This window comes from Crocodylus porosus, unplaced genomic scaffold (genome assembly GCF_001723895.1).
Source record: "Crocodylus porosus isolate Cpor-Errol unplaced genomic scaffold, CroPor_comp1, whole genome shotgun sequence".
NCBI classification, from domain to species: Eukaryota; Metazoa; Chordata; order Crocodylia; family Crocodylidae; genus Crocodylus; species Crocodylus porosus.
This window is the reverse complement of record NW_017728886.1, coordinates 179,540,644-179,553,653: the sequence shown is the minus strand read 5'-3', so window position 1 is coordinate 179,553,653 and position 13,010 is coordinate 179,540,644. Positions and strand designations below refer to the sequence as shown.

Sequence of the window (13,010 nt, the reverse complement as noted above, 5' to 3'; positions counted from 1 at the left end):
AATCTCATAAATGTATTTACTAACAGGCAGGCTTAGTCTGATCTTAAAGCCATTCTTGCATCAGAATACACTTGGTTTTGTGCTTACAGCTAAGGATATCATGTCTTTAAATATGCAACGTATGAATTCAGTTACTTTGAAACTCTACAAAGGAAAAAATGTAAGCCTTTAAACATTTCAATGATGACAGAAGTGAGAACTTTACTATCTGGTACTGTTCTATCTAGAAAGAAGTAAGTACCAAAAGTTTCCATAATTCAGAATGATTAGCATTCCAAAGTTTGCTAGCATGACTTGCTAGTATGACAGTAATTATCAGAAATGTCTGACTATGCACTGGTAAGCTCACAAGAAAAGGCTCGCTCATGAGAATTCAGGTGCTTCCTTCTTCCAGTTGTACCATAAGTGCTGGCCAAATACCATGTTTTGCAGTACAATGACATTTCCTCCCAACCTGAATCAGGAAGCACAGAGTGAGAAAAGGAAAAAATAAATTTGAATCCACTTTCCCTGCTCAGAACACAAATTTAGCCAAAGCTTAGAAACCGTGTTGCATTTATTAGAGAGTAGAGCTTGGGTAGATTTTACTGATTCAGAACTGGTTTGATACTACTCACAAATTGTATAAACACTACATCACAATGTATTTGTGTATCAAGCTGTATATGATGCCCATAGAAATAAAAAGGGAGAACACAATCAGATTGATGTTTGTATGAATGTGCTTATATTGCTTGGGTTGTAGGTTTTAAAGAAGGACAAAATATAATGAGAGAGTTTGTGCACATTTAGCTAGAATTTCCATGTTCTAATTTTTGCTCTGACATTTTTTGATGTGCGACTCCCAGTGCAAGTTGCTAGAAGTGTGTTTATACTCTGAAAAATGACAATGAAGAAGTCTAATTTAAAATTCAACAGACTTCTCAAACTGGAAGAGTTTATTACCTAAAATAAATTATTGAGATTTTGATTTCCTCTTAGCTCTGTGGAACCAACTCTGCACATAGTAGACTGGATTCTCTCCCTTTCTGTATCACCAATAGAATTCCTATTCCAATCAGTTACACCTCAGCAAACCCACTGAATACATTTGATTTCTACAGGTGTCCCAGAGACCATAATGTAGAGAAAATGGGAATTCTGCAACATACAGTATTTGACATATCACAAAGTTCTATCTAAATAGTGTTTATATCTGAATGGTTTGGTTGAGTAACTGGACTGGGCATATTGCAAAACAAGGTTCTTGTAGAAAATTTCTGCTTCCACAATCTTGGTTTTAGCTGTACTAGAGGAACTGACTCTAAAGTTACCCGAGCATTCTGGTTTTCTTTGCTTTTATTTTCTTTTTTTAAACCAGTTTCTTTTATTCCAGATCTAATCTATGATAACATTTCACCACTCATACTTTCAAGCTTGTTTGTAAGAAGCCACATAAGTCTACAAAACACAAAGTTTTGAAAAGGCTATTATGTATTTTAAAAAACCCCAAAAGGTTGAAAGGAAAAGAGATTCCAGTGTTTATGGATGATTTTTCAGATAAAATATCTAAATAATTTATTTAAATACTCTAACGGAGAAAGTATTGCTGGGAGAGAGATTAAATTATCGAATTGTTTAGTGTAACAAACATATCTATTGACTTCAATGGGAGATTGATTAGTCTTTTTGTTAAGCCAAATGCAACCAGGTAGGGTTCATTTGTGTACAGCCACATGGAGTAGACCACTGAAAAAAGTAGACAAGATAACAGTTTTTGTCTTAAAAGAAAGAGATTATATTAAAATGACTGATTAATGAATTCCTCAGGATTGTAGGAAAGTCAAAAGAGTACATTGAAGAAGCTAAGATAGAAATATCAGAAGTGGAATAGCAGCAAGATTTTGACTGGGCTCTCTTCTTTTACAAATATAGGCTACAATTATGTCCTAGCAATCATTTTGAATGGCATGTTGGTTAGAGCTCTATTTGAATGGGGCAGTCAAACACAGTAGTCAAAGCGTGTTTTCCCATTATCAGTCTGCATGATTCCTGTTCTGCTTAACAAGACCTTGACATTTAGTCCAAGTTGCCAATGAGAAATACTGATCTGTTGGAAAAAGAGCAAGGCATTTTGTGACAAGCAGCCACTTGTTGACTGTGACTCCATATGAAAGGAAAGACTCACAGGTAAACTTTTAGGACTTGCACACACTTCCAACTATTTTAAGGGAAAATGTTCCAGTAAATTAACTGAACAGAACTTAGGATCATAGGATCACAGGAAAGTAGGGCTGACAGGGAACATTAGTAATTTAGTAAGGGAGGCTAGAAATCTATTACAGGCAATAGCTATTGTACTAGAAAGGGACAGCAATTATTTTACTGCCCAAGATAGTGCCCTTGAGCCAATTCATGTGAATTTATCACAGGACACTATAGCTAATGTGATGATACAGTCTCATATCTTGATTTTAACAAATCATCAAGAATATAAAGAAAAAACCAAAGCAAAGTGGGAAGAGATGGTAGACGTAGAATTAAGAAGGTTGGCCTGAGATGCTAAAACATTGTCAATGACAAAGAAACTGGAATGGTCTTTTCTGCTCTACAGGGCTAGCCAACAAAGGCTGAGAGGGGATAGCATAAATGCATCAGAAGTGTAAGCATCAAGGAGGAAAAATAACAGTTAAACTAAAGGACACTGCTGTTGGCAGCCCAGACACTGATGCTGTCTCATGCATTCACATGCTGAGTTACCCCCCTGCAATCAGAGAGGTTTTTGTGGACAGCTCAATAAGGATATCTGTTCAAAGGACAACTACAGTCAAGAAAGCTTACAGGGTATTAAGATGGGTAAAGGGTAAGGTGGTAAATTCTGTGCAAAGAACACACTTCAGTTCAAACACGAATGGACAAACTGCCATATTTACTCAAATCTACAACAACCCTGAATTTAAGACAACTTTCCCCAATAATTAGATTCTATATGTGGAACATTAATATATTTGTTATAATTTTTCATGAGTAGAATCTAATAATTGGAGGGTCATCTTTAAGTCATTCCCCCAACTGCTGCAGAGGGACAGGCAATGGGGGAGCAGATAGTGTGGGGAAGACAAGCAGCATATCCCCTGCTTGTGCCTGTCCCCTGCCACTTCTTCCTCCTATATGTTCCTTCCCTCAGCCTCTATTTCCCTTCTCCTTCAACCTCTGCTTCTCACCTTCCCACTTAGCCTCTGCTTCCTCCCTCCCTCACAGCCTCTGCTCCACCCCCCACCCTGTGCCAGCAGGCCCCATCCCCATTCTAGCCTGGGGCACAGACCATGGTCCCAGCATAGTCTTTGTAGCAGTTGTGAAGGCTGCACACCACTGCTATTGGGGCCAGGCTGGGGATGTGCCCAGATAGCGACTGGAGTCTGAGCCTTTCTCCCTTCCTATTAGGTTCTATTTACCATCAGCAGGATGCTGGATGATATGAAACTTGGAGCCAGGAGGACATTTCCTATGCAACCCAGAACATGCCAAGGAGCACAGCTCTTAAACTACACTTAAACCTGCTCCTGGTCCACTTTTGAAGCAGCTTTTTGGACAAAGTGTAGACCAGAGCATTCTGCTCACCTTCTTAAGAACACCCTAGGTAGTATGGATAAGAACCAAGATTGAAAGGACAAAGGGATAAATACAGGAAGAGAAAACTACTAATGTATATTTTAATGAAGATCAACTCCTCTTGTAAAGTTTAAGTTACGAAAACTTGAACAGATTTGCTTCTATCCCTTACAGTACTGGGCAATTCATCCAAAGTCTTAAGAAAAGTAGCTTTCTTTCTAAATACCTACTAGACTGTGTACACTGCATCTGCAATTTGGCATATCAAGTCACCATGTGCACCAAATCACAATCATTGTACTTTCAGCTGCAGTTGGGAAGCTAACTGGCCTCTTTTTTCACCGTTTACACCTTTTGACTGGCACTGTGCCTTTCAGAGTTTGCAGTCTGAGCCATCCTCCAGCTGCATTCACCTGTTTTAAATTTTCTGCGTTCCAATAAAAAAGTCCTGTAGACAAGTTAGCTCCAAGTGCACAACCATTGAGGGGTGGTAATGAGTTGGACTGCTGCCTAGTATTTGGCAGACCTTTCTACTTCATGACTCACTGTTAATTAAAACCACACTCTGCTTATTCTTAGAACAGCATTACTTACAAATAACTGAGTGCCTCCTATTGCCCACCCACCTTCACTCCTGCTCTTCAAAACATTTTTTTCTTTCTCGTGCAGCTTAGTTTTCCCTAAGTTTGGAGTTAGGATTCCTGTCAGGAATTAGGACAGAGATATTTTCATTGGCCTTCACTATCTTTAATTCCTTCTGTTTGGATTCTGATACCACGTCCAATCTGAGCAATATATTTTTTTTCATGAACCATCCCATTGATTTAATTTTACAGTAGTTTTTAGGGGTGTCACTAGCAGCAGAAAGTACCTCTTTATATGTGGAATGGTACCAGAATCTGGTGTTTTGCCATCAGCTATACACCGATGATAATTCAGGCATGAAGTGTGTCCTTTAAAGGTCTGATTAAATTAAAACTATTAAATCTGAGCTCTTCAAACAAATTATTTTAGATGTTAGATGCCTCCAAAAATTTTTATGGTGTACTATAAACATTCATCATATTGGATTTTCTTTTGACTTCAATAGAACTATAGCAATGTATACTAGCTCATTTACACCAGCTAATCACCAATAAGCAGTTGTTGAAGAGTCAGTGAATGTTGTTAGTTTTCCTTTTTAAAAAAAGCATGCTTAATAAAAACATAAAACAAAATTCTTGAATACAATCCACATAAAGTGGACCAGTACCAAGGCTGTATTCACACATTCAAATAATCTGAGACAATTCTCCGAGGTTTGTTCTCCTACTAGAAAAAAATACACAGAACTACATGTACAGATATTAATATGCTGAAGTCTGAAGAGTGGAAAGCTTGCAGTGCTGACACTTTGCAGCCGGGAATGGGGGCCCTATGCAGACATCTCAGTGTGCTCTACAGGCTCGCTTAGTCTGTCTCGTGACAGATGGCAGCAGTACATAGGGCAGCCCTGTTTGGCTGACCCAGACTGCCTATGATCAGTTTCCCTGCAGCACAATGTGGGATTATGAAGGGAGTACGTTCTGCTCCCTGCTGAAGCAACAGAGTTCAGTGAATGACACACCATCTCCCAGTGGGGAGGAGGGACAGTCAGGGCGGAACATTGGAGAACTATGTTCTCTTCTGAAAAAAGCCACAACATGTATAGGCATTTGTTCTATAGTATTTTAACCCTGGTTATTCTCAGATAATTTTTCTCCTGGACTGGTGATTTTTACTCTGGGAAAAAAAAACCTGAACATCTGTATACTCAGTTTCTCCTGGGATAGCACTAACTCTCTCAGGAGAAAAAACAATTTCTGCATGAGGCCAGAATCTCTTCCCAAGACTTAAATGTTCTGTAACATATGGAGTTTATGCATGATGTTCTCCTCAGACTATCTACGTGTTTCTATATTCCAATAAACTTTTAGCTACTTCTGTGAGTTCTACCTAAGGGCTTGGACAAACAACATGTTTGCATTGGTATAAATTTTCTTTACACTGTTGTGAAAAACGAGTGGACACATAACATACAGCCCTACACCAGGCTAACTTACATAAGTTCCATTTAGAGTTACTCTACACAAACAACAACATAAATAACAAGCCAGCGTAGGTATCATGTGTCCATGCCCATCCAGGGGTAATGGTTTGCCCAATGCATATAAGTTATTACATGCTTTCCTACCACATATTGGGGAGGCACTGTGACAACACCTACCACAGCAGCTACTCTTGGATAACTGCTCATCTGCCCATGTTGGATTCCAGTGTTAACATGTCACATATCTAGACTGTGTGTGGCACAAATGATTGCAAGATGTTATCTGCAGACACATACAGAGAGACGACTGATATCTGAAACCATGGGTTATGAAATAATTAACTTCCATGAATAAATGTTATGATATTTTAAGAGCAAACAGATTATTCAACTATAAACCAATAATCTGGATTTGTTTTTAATGTAATGGGGATAAATGAAGCCATACAAATGTTTGTTTATGGGGTTTATATGTAAAAAAGTTCTCTCCCCACTTTCTATAATATCCTGACACCTCTCATTGCATTTCAGACAGTCTTGAGGTACTCAGTGTATGCAAGATCCCATTTGAAAAGAATATTCTGTTCAATTTAATCAATATTTACTAGATTAGCTTTACTTTACATTCCAGGCAAATTACCCAGTAGCCTTCTCTGCCTGCCATAGCTCATTTCCTTGTTTTCTCCATCAGACTCTTGCTCAAATATGAACTCCTCCATTCCCAGAACATAGGCTTGGATCCATCTCCAGTATAAATAAAAAATGGATACCAAATCTGAGTCTTGTAAAATCACCATTCAGACACAGAACCTTTTGTTCTAGCGAGCTTCCATAATCAGATTACTCTTGTTTTATGCTTGGATATACACATTTTTTATACAGAAGATCAATGGCTTTAAAGAAGCCTGTCAGAGCCCTGCTTCCATAAAATACAGCTTTACTGTAAGAGAAATAGACTGAACACAAAAGTACTTATCAACATTGTCACTGGGCTACACTTCTCAGCGCTTGGAATGTCTCCCATTACAGCACCAGATGTTAGTCCCTACAAAAGCTCTTTTGCTCCATCCAGCTAAAATATAACCTTAAGACCAGTTTTACCTGCTCCTAGGAGATTCAAAAGAGCCAGTGGAGCCTGGTCAGGATCTTGGGCCATGGCCAATGGGATAATATGGGTCTAGCAGCTGTAACTTTCAACTAATCCCCAGCCATCAGAACAGCCCATGAGAACCCTAGACAATGAAGTGGAAAGTACAGTAATGCTTATGTTGCACCAGGAAATGGACCAGGTATGGATAACCTGAGGATTCAGGAAAAGCAAAGATAACATATAGGAGAAACCTTTGTACTCTCCTCCTCTCTAGAGTTGCACTAAAATATATGGCTGATTCCCAACAGGTAGCCCATCTCTAAATGGCACTTTTACATTAAATAAATGAGTTGTAACCATTCTACTGTGAGAAATACCTTCACAATTAAATATAAAGAGTAGCATCATCTTAGTAAGGTAATATTAGAATTCCCACTTAAACCTACGTAGAGTAGAAGATGGGGTACAGGGCACTTGAGCTGACTTGACCACTCATGTTTTAAAAAAGTCTTGTTGAGATTTATATCAGGAATCACAGTGTGATCTGGGCTGATTCCTACTGTGAATAAATAGATTTCTTTATTTCTATATGTCCATCAAATTATGTACATTATGTACATTATGTCTCCCTTGTTCCCACCACTAATATGTTTCAAGAAGGCAAAGACAAAAACATGTCCAGCAGAATATTCCCACGATTAACACAATTAGACATCTTTTTCCAGAAGCATAGCTTTTGGAAGCCTTCCTTTGCTTTTTTGTGGCAGGTCATTCATGGTAATCATCCAAACACTGTTACTGGATGCCAGGCTTACCAAAATACAGACAAAAGGTCTGAAATAACTGAACAGCAAATCTATATGTGGGTCCAAGGTTACCAAATCTAAATAATTATAAAAACTGGAAAAGAAACAGATCCAGATTTGTTTGTCATAACAATGGGCTGAGCTAGACATCTCAACCTAAATCTCCTGAATATTTGAAAAATTCAGGCCCAGACTAAAGTTTGTATCTTTGGTTTGTCTCCAAGTATAAAATTTTAATTCTTCTTTGCACTTTATTAAGATGAATTATCATAGTGCAATTTTCTCTTTCAAATAATTCATTTTATTTTGTGAAACCAAGCTCACTTGAACACAACCAATTCTTAGGAAATGGTTTCCAAACAAAACTCAGACAAACACCCAATTTAGTACTAGCTAAAAAGGTATATGTAACGTAAACGTGTGTATTTAATACCATTTCTTCATTTTCAAATTGCATGTTGTATTGGGCTGCATCCTCTGTCACTGGTTTCTGAACAACTTTTCTGCAGACAAGCCAAATGGTCAAGCTAGCAATGAACATCCCAATATCAGGAACAAACACTCGGATCCCATTGCCGGCATCTGCTCCCTTCACACTGTAGGAATGAAAAAACAAAAGTAATATCTGTTAGTTCTAAAAATATTTTCCCCTGAATTAATTTGGCATCATATTTAAAAAAAAAATAAAAGTAGTAGAGAATAGACCTAAAAATACTGGAACATGACAAACGATGAAAGAATATAAGTAATTTATAAAACTGTAATGAAGTATCTTATTTCTATGTAATTACAATATAAGCGATTACTAGTCATTGTACAAATATTAAAGGGCTTTACATTATTTTGATCAATCAAAGCTATTGTTGTGCAAATGTCCTAAAAAAAATATTGGGGATAGATGGCATCAGCCTTAAAAGCTGCCCAAACTTAAGAGATCTATAGCTGATTTCTAGAAGATAGTATTTTCTAGAGGAAACACCATTACAATTATTTCCTGTACTGACAGGGGCGTGAAATTCCTTTCCCACCCTTGTTACAAGGTGACCCTCTCTTCCCTGATAACATTTGGCATATAGGTAGAAGTAAAGAAAATTCTCCAATGCCGTGCTTGTTATATAGAAATACAATTCTATTTTCCTTTGCAACTGACAGTTCTAAAAACGCTGCATTAACTTGAAAAGAGTCTAAGGAAAACAAAATTGTACATTTTACTAAAAATCAATGTTTAATGAAGTATTTTTTTAACTAGATCTCTTAAAAAGCACTTAAATATTAATTACTAATTAAAGAGTGCCATGCCTGACTCTCCCTTTAGGATTTCCACCTCACCATCCTCCTGACTGGTACCTGAATGGCTGAGGGAATTATATGAAAAGTACACAATACATCACGTTGTATAGACTAAATTGTTTTGGCTGAGGCATATTACCTTTATGAGTTTGAATGCAGTATCTGAATGTAGTTAATTAAGTTAACAGGGAGTTAAGATTTGAATTCAGTTGACACAATGGCTGGTTTGTGTAAGCTGCTGTGTTGACTTATTACACCTTTTTACTACTAATGACAGGATACAATTTTAATTATTTCAAAGTGTACAGAGTAAGGCTGCCAAGCATGAAGTTAACACTTTTTAAATACAGTTTCCACATGAATTTCCTTTTTTAAAAAAGATATATATCTAGAACTGAATTCAACCTTAAGGAAGACAAGGGGTTCCAGTAACAGAATACAGGTGAATGAGCTGGATTAGCTGCTCAGTGTTGAACTGTTAAAAATATATATGTCCTGACATCTTTTTTTGTGTATTTAGTATTTCTTTGTAAAAAAAATATCATCCCTTTCTGTAATCTAAAATTAACAGCAGTTAAGTTTAAATAGGAAACATTCCCTAGGGATCCACCTATAATCCTTATAACTGACTATAACATTCCAGTAGTTTTGGAGTCTCAAAAGTACTTTTGGCATCTTTACTGGAATCCATGGCAAGATACAATAAAAACACATTGCCGCTGACAGGACTCTTGCTCATCATTACATACACGGGGTAAAAGCCTTTTTGTTTTTTATTCAGGCAAGGTTCTCATTGGACATGACTTCCACTGCCTCATGCCCTGCAGTTGTGCAAAATATGCATAAAAGTGCTACAAAATCAAAATATCATCTTTGCAGCCTCATCCTTCCACAGGTGTATATAACATATAATAGTGCACCACAGAGCACTAATCAGGCTTAACAGATTCACTCAGGCTCCAGATCAGATTTTGGACCTAATTTCCATTTTTTGACTCCTGGATTCAAATAGACCTGAACCACACTGATAAGGTCATAAGCTAGCAACCTGTGCCACTCATCCTCTTCGCAGTGCACTCCTCTACTGTGCAGCCTGCTGCTCCAATGTTTTGGTACTTATCCTCACTGCAAAAGAGGTGTGTGGGGGTAGGGATCAGTAAAGAGAGTAAGGGTGGATAGCTACCGCTCTGAGGGAGGGGTCAGGCAGTGACTTGTGGCCTTCACGGGCAAAAAGTTGCCAAACCTTGGACTTTGCTAAAAAAAACTGAATTAAGAGTTAATAGTCCCTTTCCCACTTGGATGGTATTGCTCTTCTATACAATCAGTTATCCACTGTAATGCAATTCCTCTTGTTTTGGAGCTACTCCTGGTAAAGACTCTTTGCTCTTATTTCACAGCCCTCCTTCATTCCTTCAAGCAGATTTTGTTTTCATTTACACATGGAGTTGTACACAGGCTGTTGTCTTCTCCATTATTTATCTCCCCTCCGTAGCTCAAGCTATGTGTGCTGCTTTCCCAGATTTAACATCTCCCACAACTATCCAGTTGTCCAATAAAAGTTATCTCCAAAAAACCCCTTTGCCTTTCATATATTTCCTAAACCACCACAGCTACAATAACCCTCCAAAATTAAGAATGACTTGGCCTAGGGATAGAAGTTACACATAAACCAGTGTAAGTGAATAGAAACTGATTTAAACCTGTAACAGAAAAGAAGTTCAGTGCACTTTCAAAATGGCCAAAATGGCAGAGGAACACCCGCCCCCACCTTCTAGCCAGAGTCTACACAGCACACGGTGGGAAGAAAAGCCCCCATACTGGGGGCTTTTGGACCTTTGGCAGCCCTCCCCCTGCCCTCTTCCCAGCTGCTCATTGCTTCAGCAGCTGCCACAGGAGGAAGGAAGAAGCAGTCCTCCTGGATGGGTACCTCACCCCAGCCCAGGCTCCCTCAGCCCAGGGCAGCACCAGGGAGCTGAGGTGAATTATTCCCCTCCCAAAGCCCAGAGCTGCTTGCCTTAGCCCCTGAGAGTCCCAGGCAACTTCAGGGAGCAGAGGGAAATTCTCCTGTTCCTCTACAGCCAGTCCTGCATCAGCTGCTGTGAGTCTGAGGCAAAACTAGTTGCAGGGGAGCAGAAGAATTTCCCTTCACTCCCTGAGGCCACCTGAGACTTGCAGGGGCTAAAGCAAGCAGCTCTGGAGTTCAGGAGGGGAACAACTGCCCTCAGCTCTCTGGGCTGCCCAGGGCTGGGAGACCCTGGGCTGCGGTGGGGGGAAGCATTGGCAGGCATCTGGCTGGGAGGACTCATTTTCCCTCCCTCCTCTGGCAGTGGCTGAAGCAATCAGCAGCTGGGAAGGGAGAGGGGGGAAATTCCCCTCATCTCTCCAGGGCTGCCAGCACCTGGACAGGGGTTCCTCAACCTGCTCTGAAGGATAGCACAGGGTTGGGGGCATACACTGGGGAGTCAATCAGGGATACTTGGCTGGGCTGGCAATAGCCAGCAGGCTGGCAGATTTACTCTAGCACATCCTGTCTACTGACTTGGGTCAGTGCAAGCCTCCCCCTGCCTTTCCCACTAGAAAACTGAATGTCAGTTCAGTTGGTTATTGGTTCAACATAAGCAGCTTTGAGGAAGCTGCCTAAATTGAATTGATTCTGCCTACAGCTTTTTGACTGTCTGTACTTAGCCTTGAAGATTTAGTATGTTTCAAAAGAATATGAAAACTAAAATAGAACCTTAGCTTAAGATTTAAATTTAATAAAATTCTGCCTCTGACTCCCTCTATCGTTATACTCTTGCTGAATTAACCTGCACTTGTATTATGATGACAATTGAATATCTTTTTGTTAGAGGCTTCCAGGAATACTGAAGCAGAGAAAAGATTAAAATACCTGAGTAAGACATTCCCCTGATCTCAACCTTGTGGTAACTAGGTCACTATGCTTCCTTCGCTGCTGCTTCATGAAGAAAATGCTACATACTGGACTGATGTAAAAAAGGGTACATATCTGACTGATATAGGATGTAGACAACCTGTTGGGCACTACAAGAAGTGTAGGCTGATTGACATAAACAAGCTTGTTGCTCAGTATGGTGGCACTTATTGCAAAAGAGAGAGATTAAAACCAAATTTCTGTGATTACATTTTCTGTTTTGGCAGAAGGTTATGAAAAATTACATTTGACAAGTGTAGTTAAATATATATGCATGATGATAATAATCAGAAGCCATTTTTAATTATCTTGATAGTTACATTGAAACCGAATGCTACAGCTGTGTTCTAAATGCATATTAAGCTGTTTTGAATTATGGCCTTATGTAGTGTCATTATAGATGTTTCAAAGTAGATCACTGCACCAAGTGAGCAAAAAGATTTCACATGATTTTAGTCTACTTTTAATACAAACAACACATAGATTTGCAAAACACCCACTATGAATATGGGTAATGTCTATGAAAGAATTATTTCTATAGGGGGAGACGATTCTAGAAATAAAATCACTCATTTCATAGTAAATTGAGTCTTAAAATTTAGATCCATTAAATTCAGTTAGTTACGCTACAATCAATTAAAAATTCAGCGTTAAAACATCCACAGTTCTTAGAGGCATTCTACCTCTTCACATTGCATTCTTCTGCATTATCTTCCTCTGCAAATCACATTCCAGAAAACATTATGTAAAATAACTGGGGAAGAATTTTATATGCTGCTGCTCACATTTCCTTTCACTATACAAAACCATGTGACTTTTCAAAATGTATATTGTTTAATATTTTCAAAATGTACAATGAAAGATGGTCTTATAAGAAAGGTAATTTAAAACAACAGTTCTGACAAGAAGAGTACAGCCCAAATAGTAAAAGTGTTAGAGCTAGGCAAATTGTTCACATGAAAGGATTATTTGTTAAAAATACAGCTTTGCATCAACTAACCTATTCACAAATTTGTTAGAAATATTATTAAAAATGCATTATCAATAGCAGATTTAGAAAAACACAGCTGCTAGCCCTCCTTGTCTCCTTAATGGGAGAGGGAAGGGGGGTTGGAAATTGAAGGGAAAACTACCAAGGGCTCTTTGTACTAACGTATCACTCTCTCTTTGTTCTGCAAATTTACTATCTCTTTGTTACACTAAATCACACTTTCTTTCATGGCTCCCACATTT

The 13,010-nt window shown here is 38.6% G+C and overlaps 1 protein-coding gene across 3 annotated transcripts in view; it reads right to left on the bottom strand.

Moving 5' to 3' along the window:
- PIEZO2 (piezo type mechanosensitive ion channel component 2) overlaps positions 1–13,010 on the bottom strand; it is a 498,844-nt gene that overhangs the window by 212,438 nt on the left and 273,396 nt on the right. For all 3 annotated transcript variants that reach the window (XM_019545872.1, XM_019545881.1, XM_019545888.1), the window contains exon 5: positions 7,989–8,151. In XM_019545872.1, coding sequence (XP_019401417.1) covers positions 7,989–8,151 — 163 coding nt within the window. The remainder of the gene's footprint in view (positions 1–7,988; positions 8,152–13,010) is intronic.